Source organism: Perognathus longimembris, chromosome 27 (genome assembly GCF_023159225.1).
Source record: "Perognathus longimembris pacificus isolate PPM17 chromosome 27, ASM2315922v1, whole genome shotgun sequence".
NCBI lineage: Eukaryota > Metazoa > Chordata > Mammalia > Rodentia > Heteromyidae > Perognathus > Perognathus longimembris.
The window spans coordinates 7,068,149-7,090,313 of NC_063187.1; the positions used below are offsets into that span (position 1 = coordinate 7,068,149).

The 22,165-nt window shown below is 49.8% G+C and overlaps 1 protein-coding gene across 1 annotated transcript in view; it reads right to left on the bottom strand.

Annotated features, from left to right (window-relative positions):
• Positions 1-22,165, bottom strand: part of Itpr2 (inositol 1,4,5-trisphosphate receptor type 2) — a 128,707-nt gene that overhangs the window by 6,186 nt on the left and 100,356 nt on the right. The window contains 10 exon segments of the mRNA XM_048335153.1: positions 1,485-1,645; positions 2,866-3,031; positions 4,000-4,133; positions 9,290-9,382; positions 10,372-10,567; positions 11,219-11,383; positions 12,835-13,010; positions 15,361-15,486; positions 15,901-16,093; positions 16,607-16,714. Of these exon segments, the coding sequence (XP_048191110.1) occupies positions 1,485-1,645; positions 2,866-3,031; positions 4,000-4,133; positions 9,290-9,382; positions 10,372-10,567; positions 11,219-11,383; positions 12,835-13,010; positions 15,361-15,486; positions 15,901-16,093; positions 16,607-16,714 (1,518 nt within the window).

Genomic DNA, 22,165 nt, shown 5'->3' on the forward strand with positions numbered 1-22,165 from the left:
TCCAGAGACAGCCCCCAAATCCAAGATATGAGACCCCAAAATGATTGGGCGTTTGGAAAGGCTTCTCTCTCTCAGAACCCTGAGTTTCCTAGAAGTGCACCCCTTCAGGATTAAGGGGAATTCAGATTTCTATCCTGGGTGTGGTCCATTCCACCCGGGGCTGCGTGGAGCCTGGGGGAAAACTAAGGTTTATGCAGATTGTAAGCTGTTTACTGTTTAGCTGTACCTCCGAGAAGGTCATCTACCAGTTGTATACCAGATACTGTCACGGGGTGAGGTTTATACTGTGCTTTCTGCACATACTTCCCTAGATAAACCACAACACCACTTCTGACTTTTTCTCAGGAGTTTACTGGAGATAAGAGTCTTGACTCTGACAAAGAAATGGCTGGCTACCAGAGAACCAAATAGATGTAGTAAGAAATGACAAGGTACAGCCCCTAAGAAAGAGGAGAACTCGGCGGGGGATTACCAAACACTTCTAAATCCTACCTGACGATATTCCTAGAGTTTAATTTTTTTATAAAACAGAAGAAACCCTAAGTCATAGAGAACTGCATTTTCTATTGCTTATCTTAAATAATGAGCAACTAGACATGGAAATATCTTACCTACGCTGGTAAATCAACACAGAGCGTGCAATGTCAGGAAACCAGTGCTCTCCAATTAGTATTAAGCATTATATTTATTCTTCCCACAAACTACTTAATTTTTTTTTTTCAGTGCCCGTGTTAGGGCTTGAACTCCAGGCCTGTCACTTGCTTGGCTTTTTTTTTTTTTCTTAATTCAAGGTTAGCATTCTACTACTTGAGCCACAACATCCACTTTGGGGTTTTGGATGGTTAATTAGCGATGAGGGTCCTTCAGATTTGTCTGCCCAGGCTGGCTTTGAACTGTGATCCTCAGATCTCAGCCCGAGCCACCAGTGCCTGGTGCGACTTTAAAGCGTGCGTGCACAAGTTCTAGGGACTGAGAGCTTCAAGATCGGCACTGACCGAAGGCCGGGATCAGACGGGGTGGTCACCAGTGGAAAGAGCCTGGCATTGCCAACAGAATCCATTCGGCAGACTGCTCGCTTGAGAACCGAATAACCAAGAATGCCATGGAGGGGCTGGGAATATGGCCTAGTGGCAAGAGTGCCTGCCTCGTATACATGAGGCCCTGGGTTCGATTCCCCAGCACCACATAGACAGAAAACGGCCAGAAGTGGCGCTGTGGTTCAAGTGGCAGAGTGCTAGCCTTGAGCAAAAAGAAGCCAGGGACGGTGCTCAGGCCCTGAGTCCAAGCGCCAGGACTGGCCAAAAAATAAAAGAATGCCACGGAGTGGAAATCCAGTGATTTTCAGCCATGATTGAGAAGCCTATTTATAGTAACAACAACAAACACCGTTGCTAGAACTTTTGTCATCTGGGAGCCGGGTCAGAAGATGCAGTCGTCCTACAAAATGCAGTGTGGTTTCCAGACGGAAATCTCTGCTCACTCACCACAATCATCTGGGCCACGTAGCTCTCGGGGCCGGTGTATTCGGTGGGGTCCTTCACTTTCACCAACACCACGAAGTACAGGTAATGCCACATGTTATGCTCTGATTTAATGTGCTCCTCGAAGGACACGGTCTTATTATCAAACTTGTCCCTCTCCAGGCCTGAAAGACAACAGGAAACACAACAGATGGGAGCTGTCATCTCGGCACCAGCTACTTAACTGCGGAGCAAAAGGTGATCACGACTGAACCAACGCTTCCGCCAGAATGCTATGAGAAACGGGGCGCCGGTAGCTCGCTGTGTGTAATCGCAGCTTCTCGGGAGGCCGAGATCTGGGGATCTCAGTTCAAAGCCAGACTAAGGCAGAAAAACTCTGTAGACTCTTTCGTGTCATTGCTCAACAAGCCGAGAGTGGACTGTGGCCCATGTGTTAGGGCGCCATCTTTGAGTGACAAATCTAAAGGACAACCAGGGCCGGGGGGGGTTCTGAGTTCAAGCCTAAGTACTGTCAGTAGATAGGAGAGATTAGATAGATAGCTAGATAGAACACCCCAAAAGTTACAATAGTATTTCTGACGCTCAAGTTCATGTCCTTTGGCAAAGGCGACACAAGAGATGAATGTAGATCAAAGTTACTGGAGTGAGGGGCAGGTGTTCTCGTGTGAGCTTCTGACCCCAGTAGACACACAAGGCGACAGACCAGGTGACACGGCTAGTCCCTGTCAATGTTTGTTTCTAGTCCTGAGGCTTGGACTTGGGACCTGGGCGCTGTCCGGAGCTTCTTTTGCTCAAGGCTAGGGCTCTATCACTTAAGCCTCCGCTCCACTTCCAGCTATCCGGGAATAATTAGAGATATAAGAGTCTCCGGGGCTTTCCTGCCTGGGCCTGGCTTTGAACTGCAATCCTCAGATCCCAGCTTCCCAAGTAGCCGGGATTACAGGCGTGAGCCGCCAGAACCGTTGGTTTGATTTATCTTTCTTAAAGGAGAGAATTAACCTTGCTCTGGAAACTGAGCATTCTAGCGCTGTTAGAAAAATCTGAATTACCCCTCGCCTCCATTTTGAAAAAGGGCTCCCCAAAGCACGACAAATAAGAATCATTCCAGGGCTGGGAAGGTGGTAGAAAAAGTAGAGAAGTGGCGTGGTGGCTCAAGTGGCAGAGCGCCAGCCAGCCTTGGGCAAAAAAGAAGCTCAGGGACGGCGCCCAGGCCTGAGTTCAAGCCCCAGGGCTGGCAAAAAAAAAAAGAAATGATTCCAGCTCCACTTTCCCGAGGAATAGCGGGTTCGTATCTGCTCCGTGCGTTGTTTCCACGTGGGGGGGATGGGGAGGGGAGGGGGGGCTTGCCACGCGAGGACAGCGTCGCCCACACCCTGACACTCACCGCAGATGAAGCAGGTGGTCTTGAGGATTTCCTCCTTCTTCTGCTTTTCGCTCCTGAGATCGGCGAAGGTGTCGATGATGACACCGAAAATCAAGTTCAGCACGATGATGATGACGATGAAGAAGAAGAGGAGGTCGTACACCACTCGGGCAGCAAACAGAGGCTCCTGGAACCAAATCCAAAGACTCGCGAGGCCTCCAGCAGAGAACAGTCCCTCAGTATTTGCTCCGCGAATAGAAGTAGTAGGATATTATGTGTGCATTATGGGCAAATAAACTATAGAGCTGGTACTTATTTCTACTCGGGCAATCTCGGAATGCACACGTAGTCCAGTTGTTTAATAGACATGGGATCTGGGGCTGCAAGGGGAAATGACTTCACGCCATTAAACAGCTGGCCAGCTGCAGAAGTAAGGGTTCTCTAAGCCCCCCAGCGCAGTAGATTTTACAGTTACTGAAGACACGGTGTGAACTGCCATTTGAACACCGGAAATGCTGCCGGGATTTGCTCAAAGCGTGTATTCACCGTGGATAAATCACGGGGAGCGTTTGTATGCAGAGGCAGAGAAACAGGACATGGTTGGGGAGTCCGAGAGAGAAGAGAGAGCCCAGCTCGCCATAGCAGCCAACTCCCATATAAACCTCACCGCCAGGATTCTGCTGCTTTACTAGTGTACCCGCTTCAGACACACACACACACACACACACACACACACACCTCCTGGCACTACACACATTCGTAGATCTCTAGTACACGTGCTAATTAATTGTATGAAAACCAACCAAGTGATTTCCATGCCCCTCATGACACTTGAAAAGCAAATGACACCACACACGACACCCAGTAAAACACACTCATGGTCATTAAGATAGGTTCCCAAGCCACACACTAGTGGCTCCGGTGTGTGAAACCCGAGCTCCTGACAGGCTGGGATCTGGAGGACCCTGACTCCATGCCGGCCCCGGGCTGCAAGGTCTCTTGAGATTCTGTCTCTGATCAGCCAGCAAAATGCCAGACTGGAGGCATGGCTCAGGTGGTAAAGCACCAGTTGTGAGCGGTTTCAGCCCTGGAATACACACACACACACACACGCACGCACAAAGGTGGGGAAGTGGTCTTCTTCCTCTGGCTTACATCCTTGGACGGCCTTCTTAGCACGTCCCCGACGCCCCCGCCATTCCGGAGTCCCTGGTTCAGCACGGTGACGATGCACATGAGCAGTGTGTCACACGCCCTCTCGATGCGGTCTTCGTGCTCCTCGCCCGCTGCAGAACACCAAGCACAGACAGCAGGCTGGCGTTTAGAAAATGCGCCATCACCTCCAGCGACCGTCTACAATTATCTCCATAGGCGTCTTTTCCCTTCCCGTCTTCCCCTCTGATACTTTTCTTTCCCTTGTCCCCCCCTCCTCTCCCCTCCCCATCCCTTCCCTTTTCTCTTCTTTCCTCTCCTGCCTGTACCATGGTTTTAATTCAAGGCCACCACACTCTCCCGTAGCTTGCTCGGCTGGTGCTGTACCGCCTCCGCCACACTGCAGCCTTGCTTTGTGCTGGTGGTTGCAGAGGCCGGGGGGGGGGGGGGGGGTCCTCATGGGCTTGTCTGCCCAGGCTGACTTCTAACTGTGATCCTCCAGATTTCAGCCTCAAGAGTACAACTGGGGTGAGCTGGTGGAACCCAACTCCAGCCGTCTATATTAAGTGTGCCTCGATACAATTTGACACCATCTGTTTAATTTGATCAGTGTCTACCTTATGTGGACAGCGCAAGACTGATACCAAGAAAGCCACGTGTTTATAAGGCCCTGAAATATCTTTTCTTTTCCCACAGGAGGAAATGTCACAATGCAAAGGGCAGAACCTAAGAAGGTTGGTATCTTCCAGTTCTGCTTGGTTCTGGAATGGGCACCAGGACCAATGACTGGACGCAACGTTCTTCTCTACAGAACGAGGAGCGGGGACAGCTCCTGGTGCTTCTTTATCTTGGTGAAGCCAAGGAGACACACAGTGAACTTCAGATTCTACTGACAGGGAAATGTGGCCCGGGCATCCGTGGCCCACGCCTGTCATCCCAACCACTCAGGAGGCTTGAGATCTGAGGATCACAGTTCAAAGCCAGCCTGGGCAGGGAAAGTCCGTGAGACTATCTCCAATAAACTGCTCAGAAAAAGCCGGAAGTGGCGCTGTGGCTCAAGTGGTAGAGTGCTAGCCTTGAGCAAGAAGAAGTCCAGGGAGAGCGCCCAGGCCCAGGGTTCAAGCCCCATGATTGGCACCAAAAATAAAGTCAGAGAAATGAAGAGAGGGGACCCCAGACTTGGCTAATTTTGCTTGAAGGTAGAATTAATGCATACTTTCCTAACCAAGGCAGTCATTTGTGTGTGTGACCTTGTGTGTATATACAGGCATGCAAGTACTAGGGCTTGAACTCAGAACCTCCAACGCCTGCTTCAGTTTTTGGTGGTTGTTGTTTTGTGTTTCTTTGCTTTATTTGTGTTCCAGGCTGGTGCATTACCATTTAAGCCACACCTCTGCCTCCAGATTTTTGCTGGCTAACTGGAGATAAGAGTCTCCGGGACTTTCCTTGCTGGGCTGTCTTTAAACCTCAATCCTCAGATCTCAGTTTCCTGAACAGCTGCGATTATAGGCGTGAGCCACTGTCACCCAGACTGGGTTTTGCATTTTTTCTAGGGACGCGTCGGTACCGAGGCTTGAACTCAGGCTCTTGCGCTTGCTTGTTTTCTCCACGCAAGGTTGGTGCTCTACCCACCCCAAGCCACGCGCCCACTCCCAAGACAGCAGAAATTATATACAAAAAAGAACGAGTATTAGAAGCACGATGGTACTAGCAGGAAAGGAGCAGGAAAACGACAAAGAGCTGCTTGTGTGCTGAATTTGGGGACTGTGCAAGTCAAGGTGGGAATTTAAACACGAGAAAAGGGAATAAAAAGCAAACTTTTTTTTTTTTTTTGGCCAGTCCTGGGGCTTGGACTCAGGGCCTGAGCACTGTCCCTGGCTTCCTTTTGCTCAAGGCTAGCACTCTGCCACTTGAGCCACAGCGCCCCTTCTGGCCGTTTTCTGTCTATGTGGTGCTGGGGAATCGAACCCAGGGCCTCATGTATACGAGGCAAGCACTCTTGCCACTCGGCCATGTTCCCAGCCCCTGAAAAAGGAACAAGAAGTCTCGTTTCCACGGCCTGTTTCGTGCTCTTTTATGAATTGTAATATTTCTTCCGGACAGACTGTGCACACCGGACAGACTGCATCACACGGGAGCGTTAGCCGGGCATTTTCGTTGTAGTTGAGTGGCCCAATTTTAGAAGTACTGCCATCCAGCCAGCCGGGGGGGGGGGGGGGGGGGGGAGGGGGGAGGGCTGTGACGTCCAATGTGGAGCCGCGAGACGGCAGCCACGTGCGCATGCTCACTTACCACAAGGTCCAGGGCGCACTGTGAGTGGGAAAGCAGGAGGGCGCGGGGGCCTTTGGGAAGAAGACGCATGGGGAGGAGGGAGACAGGCAGGTGGTGATGGAGTCAGAAGACCAGGACAGACAGGGCAGGCGGATAGAGCAGCGGACAGCTCGGCCCGTAACGCGCTAGCTAGGTGTCAGTGCACGCGGGGCGGACTTTAACACGGTGGCTAAGGATGAAAAGAGAGAGTTAGGGACACGTCAGAGGCTGAAAGTTCGGGGCTGTTAGGGAGAAACATGGCGCATCGACTATGGAGGCGGAGGTCTGCATGCTACTTTGCCAGAATCCGGTGTGCTGTCGAGCTAAGCTTGTATTAAGGGGCCTGCTCTGCCTCCCTTGGGTCCTCCAGTAATGGAAGTGACATCGTAAGCGGTGTCCGCTGGACACGGGTGGCTCCCGCCTGTCAACCCAGCTGCTCAGGAGGCTGAGATCTGAGGGTCACGGTTCAAAGCCAGCCTGGGCAGGAAAGTCCGTGAGACTTTTATCTCCAATTAACTACCGAAAAAAAGCCAGAAATGGAGCTGTGGCTCAAATGGTAGAGCACTCACTAGCCTAGAGCAACCAAAAACTCAGGGACAGGCCCTGAGTTCGAGCCCCAGGACTGGCATGTGCGCGCACACACACACACACACACACACACACACACACACACACACGAGAAGAAGAAAAGAAAATCGGCACTCAGCCTGCCCAATTAGCCATTATGAAATCAACTAGGTAGGTGGGGAAAAGCAAGGCTCTTTAGCCAGCAGGAACACAACAACAAATGCCTATAAACTCATGTGTAGCCACCATGGAAAGCGGTACGGAGACTCAAAAGGTTCACACAGCCCTCCCACCGGATCCAGTGTCTCCACTCTGGACACCCGGCCGGAAGCCGGCTCCCCACAACTGAGTTAGAGACCCCGACTGGGGACCATGAACAGACAAGTGGGCAAGGAGATACATTATTCAGTCCTGGGGCTTGAACTCAGGGCCTGAGCGCTGTCCCTGAGCTTCTTTTTGCTCAAGGCTAGCCACTCTACCCCTTGAGCCACAGCGCCACTTCCGGCCTTGTCTGTGTGTGTGGTGCTCAGGACTCGAACCCAGGGCTTCATGCGTGCTAGGCCAGCGCTCTACCCCTAAGCCACCTTCCCAGCCCTTACGGGGAATATTTTTAAAGTGAATATTTTTGTGCAAGAATCACATTTGTGTTTTATTTCTCCCCCACCCCAGGTGGTTGTCAGTTGCCGGGAGGTTTTCTGTGGCATGGCAGAGGCTCCCGGGCTGGCTGCCGCCCTTGCCTCTCTGCCACCGGACGCTTATGATGATAGATCTGGGTATGCCCGGGCTCACAAGGCCCTCACAATTGCACACGAGGGTGTGCAAATTAAAACCTCACCCTGGTCTTACACAGACAGGAGGTATTTTTAAATCTGAGTGGTACCATGTTTTAGCTTTCCTTCTGATTTTGAAGTTAAACACGGACAACCACCATGTTAAAGGAAATAGAATATATATATATACACATATATATATATATACACACACACACACACATATATATATGGTCCCAGGAGACCAAATCCTGTCCAATTTCCAACTAAATGTGAATGCTTGCTGTATCAAGGGCAGAACAGGAATAGCATTTTAATATAGGAATTTCCCCTGTTTTCAGTACCGATTTGGGAATGATCCAGAATGTAGACAGCCGTGAGAGCCCTGTCCGGCTTCTCATAGCGTCTCCACTTTATAAGTGTGTGTGTGCTGGTACTGGGGTTTGAACTTAGGACCTACACATTCTCCCTTAGCCTTTTCACTAAGGCTTGGAGCTCTGCTGCTTGAGCCACGCCTCCGCTGGTCACTTCCAGCTGGTTAAGAATGGCTACAACTCCAAGTTATAGGAGTCTCCAGAGCCTCTCCAGGCTCTACCCACAAGATGCCACACGCCTGTCTTCCTGCGGGGCATATGTAGGTCTCTCCACACTGACAAATGCCCGTGGGGGAAAAAGGAGGCCAAACCAACACACACCAGGAAATACACTCAAGAAGCTACCATCAGTGGACAAGGGGCCTAAGGGAAATCCCCCCAATAGCATCAGTGAAAGGCAAGACTATCAAGAGATTTCTAGCCATCTCTAAATTGTTAGGAAAGGACTATCTCCTAGGTACCAATCCTTCAACGAGGAGACAACAGAACTTACACAGCTGGACCACAGCTCTTATCTAGTTGTTATGTTCCGTGGCTCTACCCAGGGTCCTACACGCTCACTTGGCTTTTTCAATCAAGTCTGACCCTCTTACGCGCTGAACCACAGCTCCACTTCCGGCTTTTTGGTGATTCACTGGAGATAAAAGAGTCTCACGGACTTTCCTGCCCAGGCTGGCTCTGAACTGCGATCCTCAGATCTCAGCCTCCAGAGTAGCTGGGATGGCGGGCGGGGGCCACCAGCAATCTTGGCTCCACAGAGAACCCTTTTTGGAGTTCAGAAAGTTATTTTGACATGCATGTTTCCATTTGCTCCTGGAGAAATGAGCAACATCACACTTCTCCTTCACTGTTTCCCTTTGCAAATCGTCTGGACAAAGTCTAGAAGGTTTTGCTATAAAATAGAGCCAAGAGGTCTAGCCAGATTGCGGCCGGGCCCTCGATCTCACCCATGTCTTTGGGGTCCAGAGCCTCTGACTTTCCAGATCCTCTGGGACAGGTCACAGAGGAGAATGGGGTTGACATAGGATGTCCTTGCCACATGCGCATAGATTTTGTGACAACATATCGCAGGATACACTTCCTCAATTGTCATATTTCAGCATAAAATACAGAACAGCATGCGGCTCCAAGTGAGCATCTCTTCTCTAGCTGGAATGAATCCTCTCGAAGCTTCCAATGTCAACGCCTCCCACTGCGTGAATTTCTCGGAGCAACTTTCCTACAAGTCCTAGCGTGGGCCAAATAAAACTTGAGGGGGGGTCGAGTCCTCACCTGCACTGGACGCTGGGATTGCGGGCGAACAGTTCTCCCTGTCACAGGTCCCCAACGTGGAAGGCAAGGTCATCGTGGGAAGGTCCTCATTCCCTGGGAACAGACAAGCAGACGGAAGACGGGTGAGAGAAAATGATGAAATGACATCAGCCATGTAGGTATCGAAAGCCATGCGAGAGCTTGGGGCCCTGAGTTCAATCCCCAATACACACACACACACACACACACACACACACACACACACACACACACACAACACAACAACACATAATGCTCAGGGCAGAAAGCATGCCCTCCAGGTCCTCATTCAGAGTCTCTTCTTCCTTCGTCTATGGAAACCCATTTCCCAGCTGGCTCATTATCCGTCTTTCTGCCCCCAGGTGGAACCCAAAGTGATACCCTTCCTATTTGCATTGATTTTTCAAACCAAGATGCTCCCAATCTCTGCCTCTTGGGGAACTTGGATTACAGGTGGGAGGCACCATGCCCAGCCTAGTGAGAATACTTTAAGCATGTTTTTCATACTGAATTTCTTCCTAGCGGATGGTAGCCTCATCAAAGCATCTATCATTAACTTATTTGTATAAAATGATATACAGCCATCAAACAGGTATGGAGTAACGGCTGTTGATTATGACAGATACTGTTCTCCAGGGAGAAGGGGGTGGGGGGGAAGAAGAGATTTTCAAAGCCGTTTTTCTACACTGAAGCAGTTGACTCTCACGTGAAATATGGTGAGAATTACTGACTCTGTCTGAGATCGAGTTCGGCAGATAGTTTGTTTGTTGTTCTTCTACCCATACTGGGGCTTGAACTTAGGGCCTTGCAATTCCCAATTCAGCTTTCTTGCTTAAGCTATACCTCCAGTCCAGTTTTATTTTTTGTGGGTTTGTTCTTTTTGCTAGTTAATTGGAAATAAGAGACTCTCGGACCTGTTTTCCTCGGCTGGCCTCAAACTGCAATCCTCAGATCTCAGCCTCCTTTGTAGCCAGGGTAAACCCACAGGTTCCTCACTGGACGATGACTCTTGTATAATCATTTCCTGAGTTCCAGGGACCCATAATCCACAGCCTAGGACGTACCTGCGGCAGGGGTTCTGTTCCTCAGTCTGTCCACCTCCATGGTGAAGTCGTCCTTGAGGAAGAGGAAGCCGATGATGGAGAAGAGGTAGACCAGGATGAGGGCCAGGACGGCCGTCAGGATGATAGAGCGCCCGTTCCGGGTGACGCTTTTGATGACGTTGAGCAGCGTCTCTTCTCGGTACACCAGGTCAAAGAGCTGCGAAAGAACCAAAGCCCGGGGCTGGGAAGGTGGCCTAGGGGTAGGGCGCTCGCCTGGTGTGCATGAAGCCCCGGGTTCGATTCCTCAGCACCACATAGATAGAAAATGGCCAGAGGTGGCGCTGTGGCTCAAGTGGCAGAGTGCCAGCCTTGAGCAAAGAGAAGCCAGGGACAGTGCTCAGGCCCTGAGTTCAAGACCCAGGACTGGAAAAAGAAAAAACCCAAAGCCCACATCAAGAGGAAAAGAAAACGGAGCACGAGGTGAGTGAACATTGTGATAATGACACACACAAATGGAAACACTAGCTGAAACCACTTCACCAGTGAACCAGAATGGCCACTTCTTGTCCAGCCGCGATGTACTCGACTAAACAGGTTTTCTTTTCCCTGTGGATGAATCGGGCATCATCTGCAAGGTGAACCTGTACGCGGGCCAGTCCTGGGGTGTGGACCAGGAGCTGAGTGATGGCCCTGAGCTTCTGCATTTAAGGCTGGCGCTGTCCACCCCTTGAGATGCGAGACTCGTGGACTGTCCCGCCTGGACTGGCTGCAAGTTAGGATCCTCCGATCTCAGCCTCCGGAGCAGCTGGGGTGACAGGGCTGAGGCGCGGGGCCCGAGGGTGCTCTGCGCCTGCGCGGCTGTACTCACCAGGAAGCTGTAGAAGAACTCGTGCACGAAGAGGCCCAGCATGCAGACCAGCACGTAGGCCACGTGGTAGAGGAAGGCCATGTCCAGAACCACCGCCCGGTACCCGCGCGTGAACGTGCCGCGGTTCCCCACGAAGCTCACCAGGAAGACGATCTTGTTGCAAAGCTGCGGGAGGGAAAGGCACCCCGTTAGGGCCTGGGGCGCACACGCCGGACACGGGGAAAAAACCCCCTCTGCGAACGCCGGGGTGGTGTCTTCCGTGATTTCTCCCACGTAGGTGTCTACACAACACACACCTCACAAGAGCTCACGTGAACGCAACACCCGCGGCCAAGGCTCCTCGCGGCTGGAATCCCGGCCGCTCGGGAGGCTGGGATCTGAGGATCACGGTTCAAAGCCAGCCCCAGGCAGGAAAGTCCATGAGACTCTGATCTCCAGTGAACCACCAGAAAACCAGAAGTGGCGCTGTGGCTCAAGTGGTAGAGCGCCAGCCTTGAGCAAAAAGAGCTCAGGGACGGCGCCCAGGCCAGCCCTGAGTTCAAGGACAGGCTTGGCATAAAAGAAAAAGTGTAAAGCTCTGTGAAGGAGACAGAAAATGCTGTAGGTATACTCAGTAGATAAAAACATTTAAGAATTGCACTTTTGTTATTTCATCAAGTTTACGTACGCTTTCTTCATTTCAGAATGCCCCAGTGTCCCTTTAACACTTGGATTTCTTAGGTGAGGTTATTTCTGTAAATGTCCTCCTTGGTTCTGTTGTCGTTTTTGTATCGGTCTTGGGGTTTGAACTCAGGGCCTGGGTACTGTCTTTGAGCTTCCTTTGCTCAAGATTAGCACCACCCTTCCACTTGAGCCACAGCGCCACTTCCAGCTTTTTCTGAGTCGTTTCTCAGAGCTAAGACACACTCATGGACTCTAACTGCCCGGGCTGGCTTTGAACCTCAGTCCTCAGATCTCAGCTTCCTGAGTAGCTGGTATGACAGGCGGGAGCCGCCACACCAGGCCCTACTTGTATTTTGGAAATGATACTCTAGGCCACTCATTCTAAACTGACCTAAAGAAGGTTTCAAAATGTTCATCCTTGTATTAAAAATTTGGTAATAAATAAATGTGATCTCTGTCTTTTCTATGTTTATAGAATTTGCCCACACACAAAAAAAAGGAGCCCAATGTCATCATTTCTTCTCTTAATACGGCAGCTTTTTCTCCTAGGTCATCTGATGAAAGGTACTCCATTCTGAAATTTCTACTCAATATAATGCAATCTTTCTGAGGCCACTTTCGGAGTCAACAGTGACTCCGGGTGATTTTCCTTGTTTATCAGCGGCTCTGGGTATAGGATACAGGAGGCATCCAGCTTGAGTTAGGTGAACTTAATGACGGGACCAATGCCAAGCCAACTTGGTGACTCAATCAACTTTTTTTGTTGTTGTTTTTTAAACCACTGCCTCTTTTCCTTCTCTCTAAAGGAAATAAAAGAAACGCACAAAAGCTATGCACCAGTGAGCTGAAAGTCACGTACCCCAGAATTCACTCTGCGGCCGTGATGGGTGGAAAGCCACGGTCCAAGCCGGGCACCGGCGGATTGCAGTGGGTGCTGCGCGCACAGTACTTACGTTGGCGGCTCCGAGGAGGATCAGCGTGGGACCCAGGCCGATGGTGTAGATGGATCTGAGCATGATGGACACGAGGAACGGCCGGAGCCCCACGGGCTTGGAGAGGAAGAACAGCATCGAGGTGCAGACCGCAACGGCGACCCAAAGGAGGGCCGAGAACAACGGCGACAGTGTGCCTGCGGCAAGGGGAAGTGAGTTTTCACTAAGAACAGACCTGCGGGATGAGCCCCGTGGGGCACGCCTGTCATCCCGGCCGGTCAGAAGGCAGAGATAGGAGGATCGGGGTTCAAAGCCAGCCTGGGCCAGGAAAGTCCGTGAGACTCTCATCTCCAGTGAGACCACCAGGAAATTGGAAGCGGAGCTGCGGCTCAAGGTGGTGGAGCGCCAGCCTTGAGCAAAAGCAGCTCAGGGACAGCGCCCAGGCCCTGAGTTCGAGACCCACAACAGACCAAAAGCACTGCAAAATGCTCTGTATTCGCCACACTATTGCAAGTCAAGCTGCGAAGCACTGAGTTACAAAGCAACCCATCCCCTTTTGTGTATTTTTGTGCGTGCCCGTATGGAGGCTTGAACTCAAGGCCTTAAGCTCTCCCTTGGTTTTTGGCGCTCTACCACTTGAGCCACGTCTCCACTTCTGACTTTTTGCTGGTTCATTGGAGATAAAGAGTCCTGTGGACTTTTCTACCTGGGCTGGCTTTGAACCCTGATCCTCAGATGGCACCCTCGTGAGTCACTGGGATGACGGGTGTGACCACCCACAGGCATCCAGCAAAACAACCGCTTCTGTGAAGTGGACGTTCTGAGGAAGTATCTCTTAACACATTACGTATTATGACACTTCCAGAAAGTTCACGGCTAACTTCAAGGCAACTTGAAGGCTCGCTAGGGGGCTACGCGTTGGTGTTTCACCTGTGCGGTCCTGGCTATCAAGATGCTAAAATATGAGGGTCCAGTTTCAAACCCAGCCTGCACGCTCATCTCTAATTAACAAGCAAAAAGCAAGTGGGGGCCTGGTTCAAGTGGCAAAGCACCAGATTGAGACATGAAAGCCAAGGAAGCATTAGAAGCCCTAGGTTTAATCCCAATTACTGGCACACAAACACAGACATAGACACACACACACACACACACACACACACACAATTTTCTATCTCTTAAAAAGTAGTATATGGGCTGGGGATATAGCCTAGTGGCAAGAGTGCCTGCCTCGGATACACGAGGCCCTAGGTTCGATTCCCCAGCACCACATATACAGAAAACGGCCAGAAGTGGCGCTGTGGCTCAAGTGGCAGAGTGCTAGCCTTGAGCGGGAAGAAGCCAGGGACAGTGCTCAGGCCCTGAGTTCAAGGCCCAGGACTGGCCAGAAAAAAAAAAAAAAGTAGTATAAACCAGGCACCAGTGGCTCACACCTGTAATCCTAGCGACTCAGGCGGCTGAGATCTGGAGATCAAAGTTCAAAGACAGCCGGGCAAGAAAGTCTGTAAGACTTTATCTCTAAGGAACTCCAAAAAGCCAGAGGTGGTTCTGTGGCTCAAATGGTAGAGCACCAGCCGTGAGCACAAAAGTTTAAGGATGCGACGGGTGAACAAAGGCAGCCGTGGTCCTCCCTGGGACACGATGTGGAAAATCAACTCTATTAATTTGTGGGTAGGGACAGGAGGGGGAAAACTGGGGGAGAGAGCGAGAGAAGGGGCGGGGGGGCACGGTCCAAAAAGAAATGGACTCATCTGATTTATGTCAGCGTCACTCTTCTGCATATCACCTTAATAACAATTTAAAATTTAAAACAAATTAAAAAAAAAAAAAAAGCTTAGGGATAGTACCCAAGCCCAGAGTTCAAGCCCCAGGAATATAGGAAAAAGCAAACATCGAAACCCAAAAGCAGCCTGGTTCGATGACATTGGCGAGGAGCAGCAGAATGGGGGCGTTCTCTGCTCTGCTCTTTGCTCATTTCTCGGAGCTCTGTGAGAACCAAGGCGGCCTTCGCCATGTGTTCTTGTGCAGGGCCCGCACACGGTGGGTTCCTTACGACATGGATGACTACTTAAAATCCCTCTGAAGAACTGCCTCGCTCTTACACAAAGCACTTTGTGAGAACAAACTGTGAGAAGAGAAAAAAAGAAATCTCTCTCACAGAACCATCTGCTAGCTCGTGTTCTGTGTGCTCCATGTACCGCTGTGTTTGTGCCAGGGACAAATTCAGGCCGGAACAGGGTTGTCATGGCAACCTCTGACTCCTGAGATGTCCGGGATACTCCCAGCATCCACCGGGGGGGCCCGGTCGGCCTGGCAGGAATGAGTCTCGAGACTCATCTGTCCAAGATGGCGGAGGGGGTCCTCAACTGGCTCGTGTTGTTTACACATCTCTGGATTCCTGTTCCAGGTCTCCCTCCCGGTGGCGGACACTATTCGTTCTGATAAATAGGACAAGCCGGGGAGAGGCCAGGGACCTCTGTGCTAGCAAAGGCTTAGTGGTTCAACAGGTCAGCAGGCTGGAAGGTCTATGGAGGGGCCACGGGCGCTCACCTTCGTCGCCATCATCTCCAAACGGGTAGAACAGGGCGACGGCGAGGTTGATGAACACGGCCAGGTTGAAGGAGATGCTGCCCCACAGGGAGATGTGCCTCGAGAACCAGAAGAGCGTGGGGTTGCCTAGGACACAGCGGGACACTTTACATTCCAACTCGTCGCGTACTGAAAACACTCCCGTCAACACCCACTGTGGGTAAGTTACTTGAGAATCACGCCTGGAGTCCCAGCTACTCAGGAGGCTGAGATGGGAGGATCACGGTTCAAAGCCAGCCCCGGGGGGTGGAAAGTCCGTGAGACTCTCATCTCCAAGGAAACCACCAGAAAACCGGAAGTGGCGCTGTGGCTCAAGGGGTAGAGCGCCAGCCTTGAGTACAAGGAGCTCAGGGACGGCGCCCAGGCCTGGGATTCAGTACTGGCACGCACGCGCGTGTGCGCACACACACAGATTTAAAGGAATGGCTGTCACCCATCTGACACACCGAGTCGCCTACTGTTCAGGCGCACGATCGTGGTTTTGGTGGAGTGAGTACTCACTCCTGATTTTCTTCTGCCACTTCATCTCATTGTAGAGATCTTCCGTCTGCTGGAAAAAGTCGTTCACCTTGCTCCCTTGCTCGTCCCTCTCCGTCGTGTTGAACACGCGGCACTTGGATTCTCGCGTGAGGAACTCACAGATGCCAGGGACAGGAAATACGATCTGCTCCATGGTCCTGTCGTGCCGAACAATCTGAAAGCACGCACACACTCGTTTGTTTCCCATCTTGGCACAGATGGGGATTCAATGGGGTTTGGTTGGTGCTGGTTGGTTGGTTGATTTCTGTATTGGTCCTGGGACTTGAACTCTGGGCCTTTCTCGGGGACAGAAATCAAGCCCTGAGTTCAAGCCCCCATGGGGGACAAAATTGCTTCTGTGTGTGTGTGTGTGTGTGTGTGTGTGTGTATGTGTGTAATAGCACACTCTCTCTTGGCTTTTCCACTCAAGGCCTGGCGCTCTACCACCAGGACCACAATTCTGCATCCAGCTTTTCGGTAATCAACTGGAGATAAGAGGCTCAAGGACTCTCCTGCCCAGGCTGGCTTCAAACCTCGATCCTCACGTATCTCAGTCCTCTGAGTAGCCGGGATTACAGGGGTGAGCACCAGCACCGGGCTTGGACACCACCTTTCCATATACACTGTTCTGTTCAAACCACTCCGCGCTGCTTAGTCTCTGTAGCAATCAAACGAGGAGGGTGGCTACCTCGATCTGTGCCGTGTGGTTCGCGTAATGCGTCAGGGCTTCGTCTCCTTCGTCAGGATCAGATCCTGGTCTCAGCATGTGTTGTAGCAGTTTATTGTGGCGAGCCAACTGAAAGGGGAAAAACAATTTTTTTTTTAAATTTAGGTTTTGTTCCTTCATATCCTGGTGGTCGGAGAGGGAGAGAAAAAAGGGAGGGAGGCGGGAGGGAGGGAAGTGGGGGAGGGAGGGGCGTTGGTTAATAATATTGGTGGAGAGTCAGCTTTGAGAGGAGAAAGATACATCCCCCCAGGGGAACATTACTAATGGGTAGAGATATCCTCATTATTTGCGGGGTGAAATAATGCACCTCATTATCAGCCATGATATATTTGTACTTTATTAAAATATAACATTAAATAGGAATGGAACATGTGCATATGTATGTACATATTTGTATACACGCAGACATGTATATATGCACACTTGTAATATGCGTACATGTGTTTATATGTATATTTATACGTAGTTGTGTATACATGTTTAAGGCTTATGCATTTATATGTGAGTAAATTATTTATATTTATATATTCGTATTTGTGAATTGTAGTTTTACTGTTATTATTAATGTGTTGTACGGATGCCTTATCATTTCATAAGTCAGGTAATAAAGATAATCATTTATATTTGTGAATTATTTATATGTATATACTTTTTTTTACAATAAATGCACACCCACATTTATAAAATGAATGCACACACACAAATGTATATACCTTAAGCATGACCGCAGAACCTCTACAGTCTTTATATTTTTTATTTTATTTTACTTTTTTGGCCAGTCCTGGGCCTTGAACTCAGGGGTCTGAGCACTGTCCCTGGCTTCTTTTTGCTAGTACTCTGCCACTTGAGCCACAGCGCCACTTCTGGCCATTTTCTGTATATGTGGTGCTGGCGAATTGAACCCAGGGCCTCATGTATACGAGGCAAGCAGTCTTGCCACTAGGCCATATCCCCAGCCCCCTCTACAGTCTTTAAAGAACATCACACATTTTTTTTTTAATCTGAGATTGGGGGCTGGGGATATGGCCTAGTGGTAAGAGTGCTTGCCTCGTATACATGAGGCCCTGGGTTCAATTCCCCAGCACCACATAGACAGAAAATGGCCAGAAGTGGCGCTGTGGCTCAAGTGGCAGAGTGCTAGCCTTGAGCAAGAAGAAGCCAGGGACAGTGCTCAGGCCCTGAGTTCAAGCCCCAGGACTGGCCAAAAAAAAAAAAAAAATCTGAGATTGGGGAAGAAAAATGGCAAATCAGGGCTTCACACCAGAGCATGCGTCTTCTACTAAACCATTTCCCGGTACGTTTTCAGTTGTCATTTAAGTTTGGATCCAAATAAGGCTAGAGTAAAAACAGAAAATCAAGAAACTGTACTTGAGTGGAATACATTAAAAATCAGTACTTTTAAAATCAGTACTTTACTTATATAAGTGTAACTCCCCTGTCACCTGCACCATAAAGATTTTAAAAATCTGTTTTGTTTTGTTTTCTCCTCTGATCCTGTAATCTCCTGTGATGGCCCAAGGTTTGGATTTAACAACTGTGGGATTACAGAGAGAAGTAAGATGCATTTTATGTTTTTACTTTTGTGTTTTTTGTACAGCAGACAGTCATGGCTATGTGATATAAGCAGGAGGTGAAAGGGCAGACTTATGAAGAATTCAAAAGCTAATGAACGATTGGGAGCACAGGAAAGAATCGTGTGGAAAATGCATGTGATTAAAAAAAAAAAGTTTTTTAAGACTGGATCAAATAAATGTGGCAACTATCCATTATCTATCCATCTATCAATTACCTGTCATCTACATATGGTATATAACATATGTGTCTAACAGTGCATGTGTGCATCCGTGCATCTGTCTGTCCGTCCGTCCATCCATCTAGCTATCCATCTATCTATCTACCTAGTCGTCTGTCCATCCATCCATCATCTATCTGTCTGCCTATCTATCCATCCATCTATCCATCCATCCATCCATCCATCATCTATGTACTATATGTGCCGTATGTTTCTGTCTATGTGTCTATCAACTATGTATCTATTTACCACACACACACACACACATACACACACACACACACACACACACACACAGTTCTTGTAGTCGACTGGGAAAACGTAATAGGACTGTTCACAGTCACTGGGTTTCACAGTCCTTGCTGGACTGGATGGACTCCACTATCCTTAGAGGAGATTCTTGCCGGTTCTCCCTCTGACCTTTCGAGGGCAACGCGTTGGGAGTCCCTTGAGTTGTGAAGTCTCGTTTGCAATCAAAGCCACTGTGATATATCCCAGTCTCGAAGGGTCTGTGGCTCCAATGATGCTGACGCAGGGCGGGGCAGGGCAGGGCAGGGAGAGGGGAATCTGGCTCCCCTCTGCACCTCTGCTAACAATGAGTCAGTGGCTTTCCTGGTTCCTTGTCTCCACAAAGCCACTCTAAGCAGGTTTACTGGAGGCGTGAAATGCTAATGATCAATGGGGGGAGGGGGTGATCGAAGGAGATGAGCTGATTTTGCAATATGTTTCACGAACTTGCAGCTCAATTGCAGGAAAGCATTTCAACCACAGGCTGCTTTCCGTTTTCTATTTCTGAGTTGGAACAGACTGAGAAATCTCCTGCCATGGCTGTCTCTCTCTATGTGTAATTGTCTATCAGAAGCTTAAAAGAAAAAAAAAAAAGGACAGCTTTTGTGAAAAGGTGGTTTGTAAAGGGAGAAAATGACTGCTAAGGGAAACTTCTCCATTTCAAAGGCAACCTCTAATAAAGGAAGAAATAAGGTACAAGGTGAAGCTCAATGTGAAGTGAAAAGTCACATCAGTGGGAGAAAAGTGAAAAGAGACAAAAAAGTAAAGTCTGAATGGATGCACTTTGCTATCATTTGTTCTAGGATAGCCCGCCAGGTTTTAAATGTGATGGAATTCTTTGGAGGTTAAATGACTTCCCTTGGGAAAGGAAAATGCAAGGGAGGGCATGAAGAAAGGGAGAGAGGGAAGAAATTTAAGAGACAAACTCGTTTGGACAATTTTTTCTTTAAAAAAAAAAAAACACATATATTTAGGGCCAGGCGTTAGTGGCTCACACTTATAATCCTAGGTACTCAGGAGACTGAAATCGAAGGGCTGTGGTTCAAAGCCAGCTTGAGCAGCAAAGCTCAAGAGACTCTTATTTCTTTTTTTTTTTTTTTTTTTTTGGCCAGTCCTGGGCCTTGGACTCAGGGCCTGAGCACTGTCCCTGGCTTCTTCCCGCTCAAGGCTAGCACTCCGCCACTTGAGCCACAGCGCCACTTCTGGCCGTTTTCTGTATATGTGGTACTGGGGAATCGAACCTAGGGCCTCGTGTATCCGAGGCAGGCACTCTTGCCACTAGGCTATATCCCCAGCCCAAGAGACTCTTATTTCTAATGAACCAGCAAAAAGCTGGACGTGGAACTGTGGCTCAAGTGGGAGAAAACACCAGCTGTGCGTACAAAAGTCAAAAGCACAAGGCCCAGTTCAAGCCCCAGTACTGGTACTGAAACACACACACAAACACACACACACACACACACACACACACACACACACACACACACACACACACAGAGAGGCTAGGAAAGTGGCTTCGTGGTAGAGCGCTCGCCTAGCACGCATGAAGCCCTGGGTTCGATTCCTCAGCACCACAGACACAGAAAAAGCCAGAAGTGGCGCTGCGGCTCAAGTGGCAGGATTCTGGTTCCCATCTTTGTGGTGAACTTAAGATGTTCCTGGATGCAAAATGGCGGCTGGAACTGTCTCCAACATGGGGGGGGGGGGGGGGGAGGCGGGTGACTTGGCGGGTTCCCATCTTGTTTCCCATCAGGCCTCAGGGACACAGGCCTCTCCATTCAAGACGTGTGTGTGTGTGTGTGTGTGTGTGTGTGTGTGTGTGTGTGTGTGTTCTCAGCCATGACATCAGCCAGGAAGAGCAGCTCAACCACAGCTAGCGCCGCTAGCGTGGCTTCCCTTTGCTCTCACGAGAAAGATGACGAGACTCTGCCCACCTCCTCAGCCTGGGCACGGTCTCCCCACCCAGCTCCTCTTGTCTGTTCATCGAGGGGTTTGTATATGAAGCATTAAGAGGTGGCAGATTCTCATTCTGCCTTATGAGGCCAAGACTATGTGTGCAAGAAGAGATCTGCCCTATTTTTATCAGTGCCAGCAGTTTTGTTTTTGTTTTTCTGTAGGGCCGATGTTTTCCTATTTTGATAAACAGAAGCCGATTTCTACAATCTTCTATTCTATTCTTTATTTATGTGGGTCTTGGGGCTCGAACTCAAGGCCTGGGCGCTGTCCCTGAGCTTTCTTTGCTCTACGACTCTGAGCCCACAGCTCCACTGCTGGCTTTCTGGTGGCTCATTGGAGATAAAGAGTCTCAGGGACTTGCCTGCCCAGGCTGGCTTCGAACTGCGATCCTCAGATCTCAGACTCCTGAGAAGCCGGGGTGACAGGGGTGAGCTACCAGTGCCTGGCTCTACAATATTCTAGAAGGGGTTGTCGGTGGCAGGAATAATAATGGCTGTGTTAGGACGGGAAGCACAAGAAAAGTGGAGAAAGGGGAGGAAATGGGAAGAAGCTGTATCTATACTGGGGGAGCAGGCTGCCAGACAATTAGGGAAGGAAGCTGAAAAGGGAAAAATAAGTCTGCAGTGGCTTTTTTTTTTTTTTGGAAGCTGTTGGTCTGCAGACATGATTTTTAAAATAAAATCCCAGATGTACGTACGTTAAATGGCTATTTGGGGCTCTATCCTAGACAGGAAGCAGGCATTGTGAAATGTAGTAGAGTTCAGAGGCTCTGCTTTCAGATCTCACCACCACCCACAATTTCTCAAGTTTCCATCTTAAATAAGCAGGAACTGCCTTTTGCCTTCCGCCAGGCAGGAGCCACTAAGTGTCTGGCTTCCCCACCCCCACCATCCCGCCCGCCCCCAGTCCTAGGGCTTGAACTCAGGGTCTGGGTGCTGGCCCTGAGCTTTACGCTCAAGTCTAGTGCTCTACCACTTGAGCCACAGCCCCATTTCCAGCCTTTTGGCTGGTTCACTGGAGGTAAGAGTCTCACAGCCTTTCCTGCCCGGGCTGGCTTTGAACTGTGATCCTCAGATCTCAGCCTCCTGGGTAGCTGGGGTGGCAGGCGTGAGAGCCATGAGTGCCTGGCTTAGGCTCTTTTGTTTGTATGACGTCTGTGAGCATCTCCTGCAGTGGTGGAATTGGGTATCTGCACTAGATGGAGATTGGTAAAGCCAACCTTTGATGAAAATCAGGGAGGTTAAGTGAGCGCGGAGAGATGAACTCCAAACACGCACGATCGCGTATGCACGTACACACAAACCGGGCAAATAACAGAAGGCGTGCTTAGGGGAGGGGTCCAACTGTGTAAGTCCCCCAAACCACTAACGAGCCGTTAACAAAATGAATACCAGGACGCTGGAGTGGGGGGAGGAGGAGGGAATAAATGCACTCACTGTATTCAACGTACATCATGGAAAAATTTAAGACAGTGACTTGAGGGT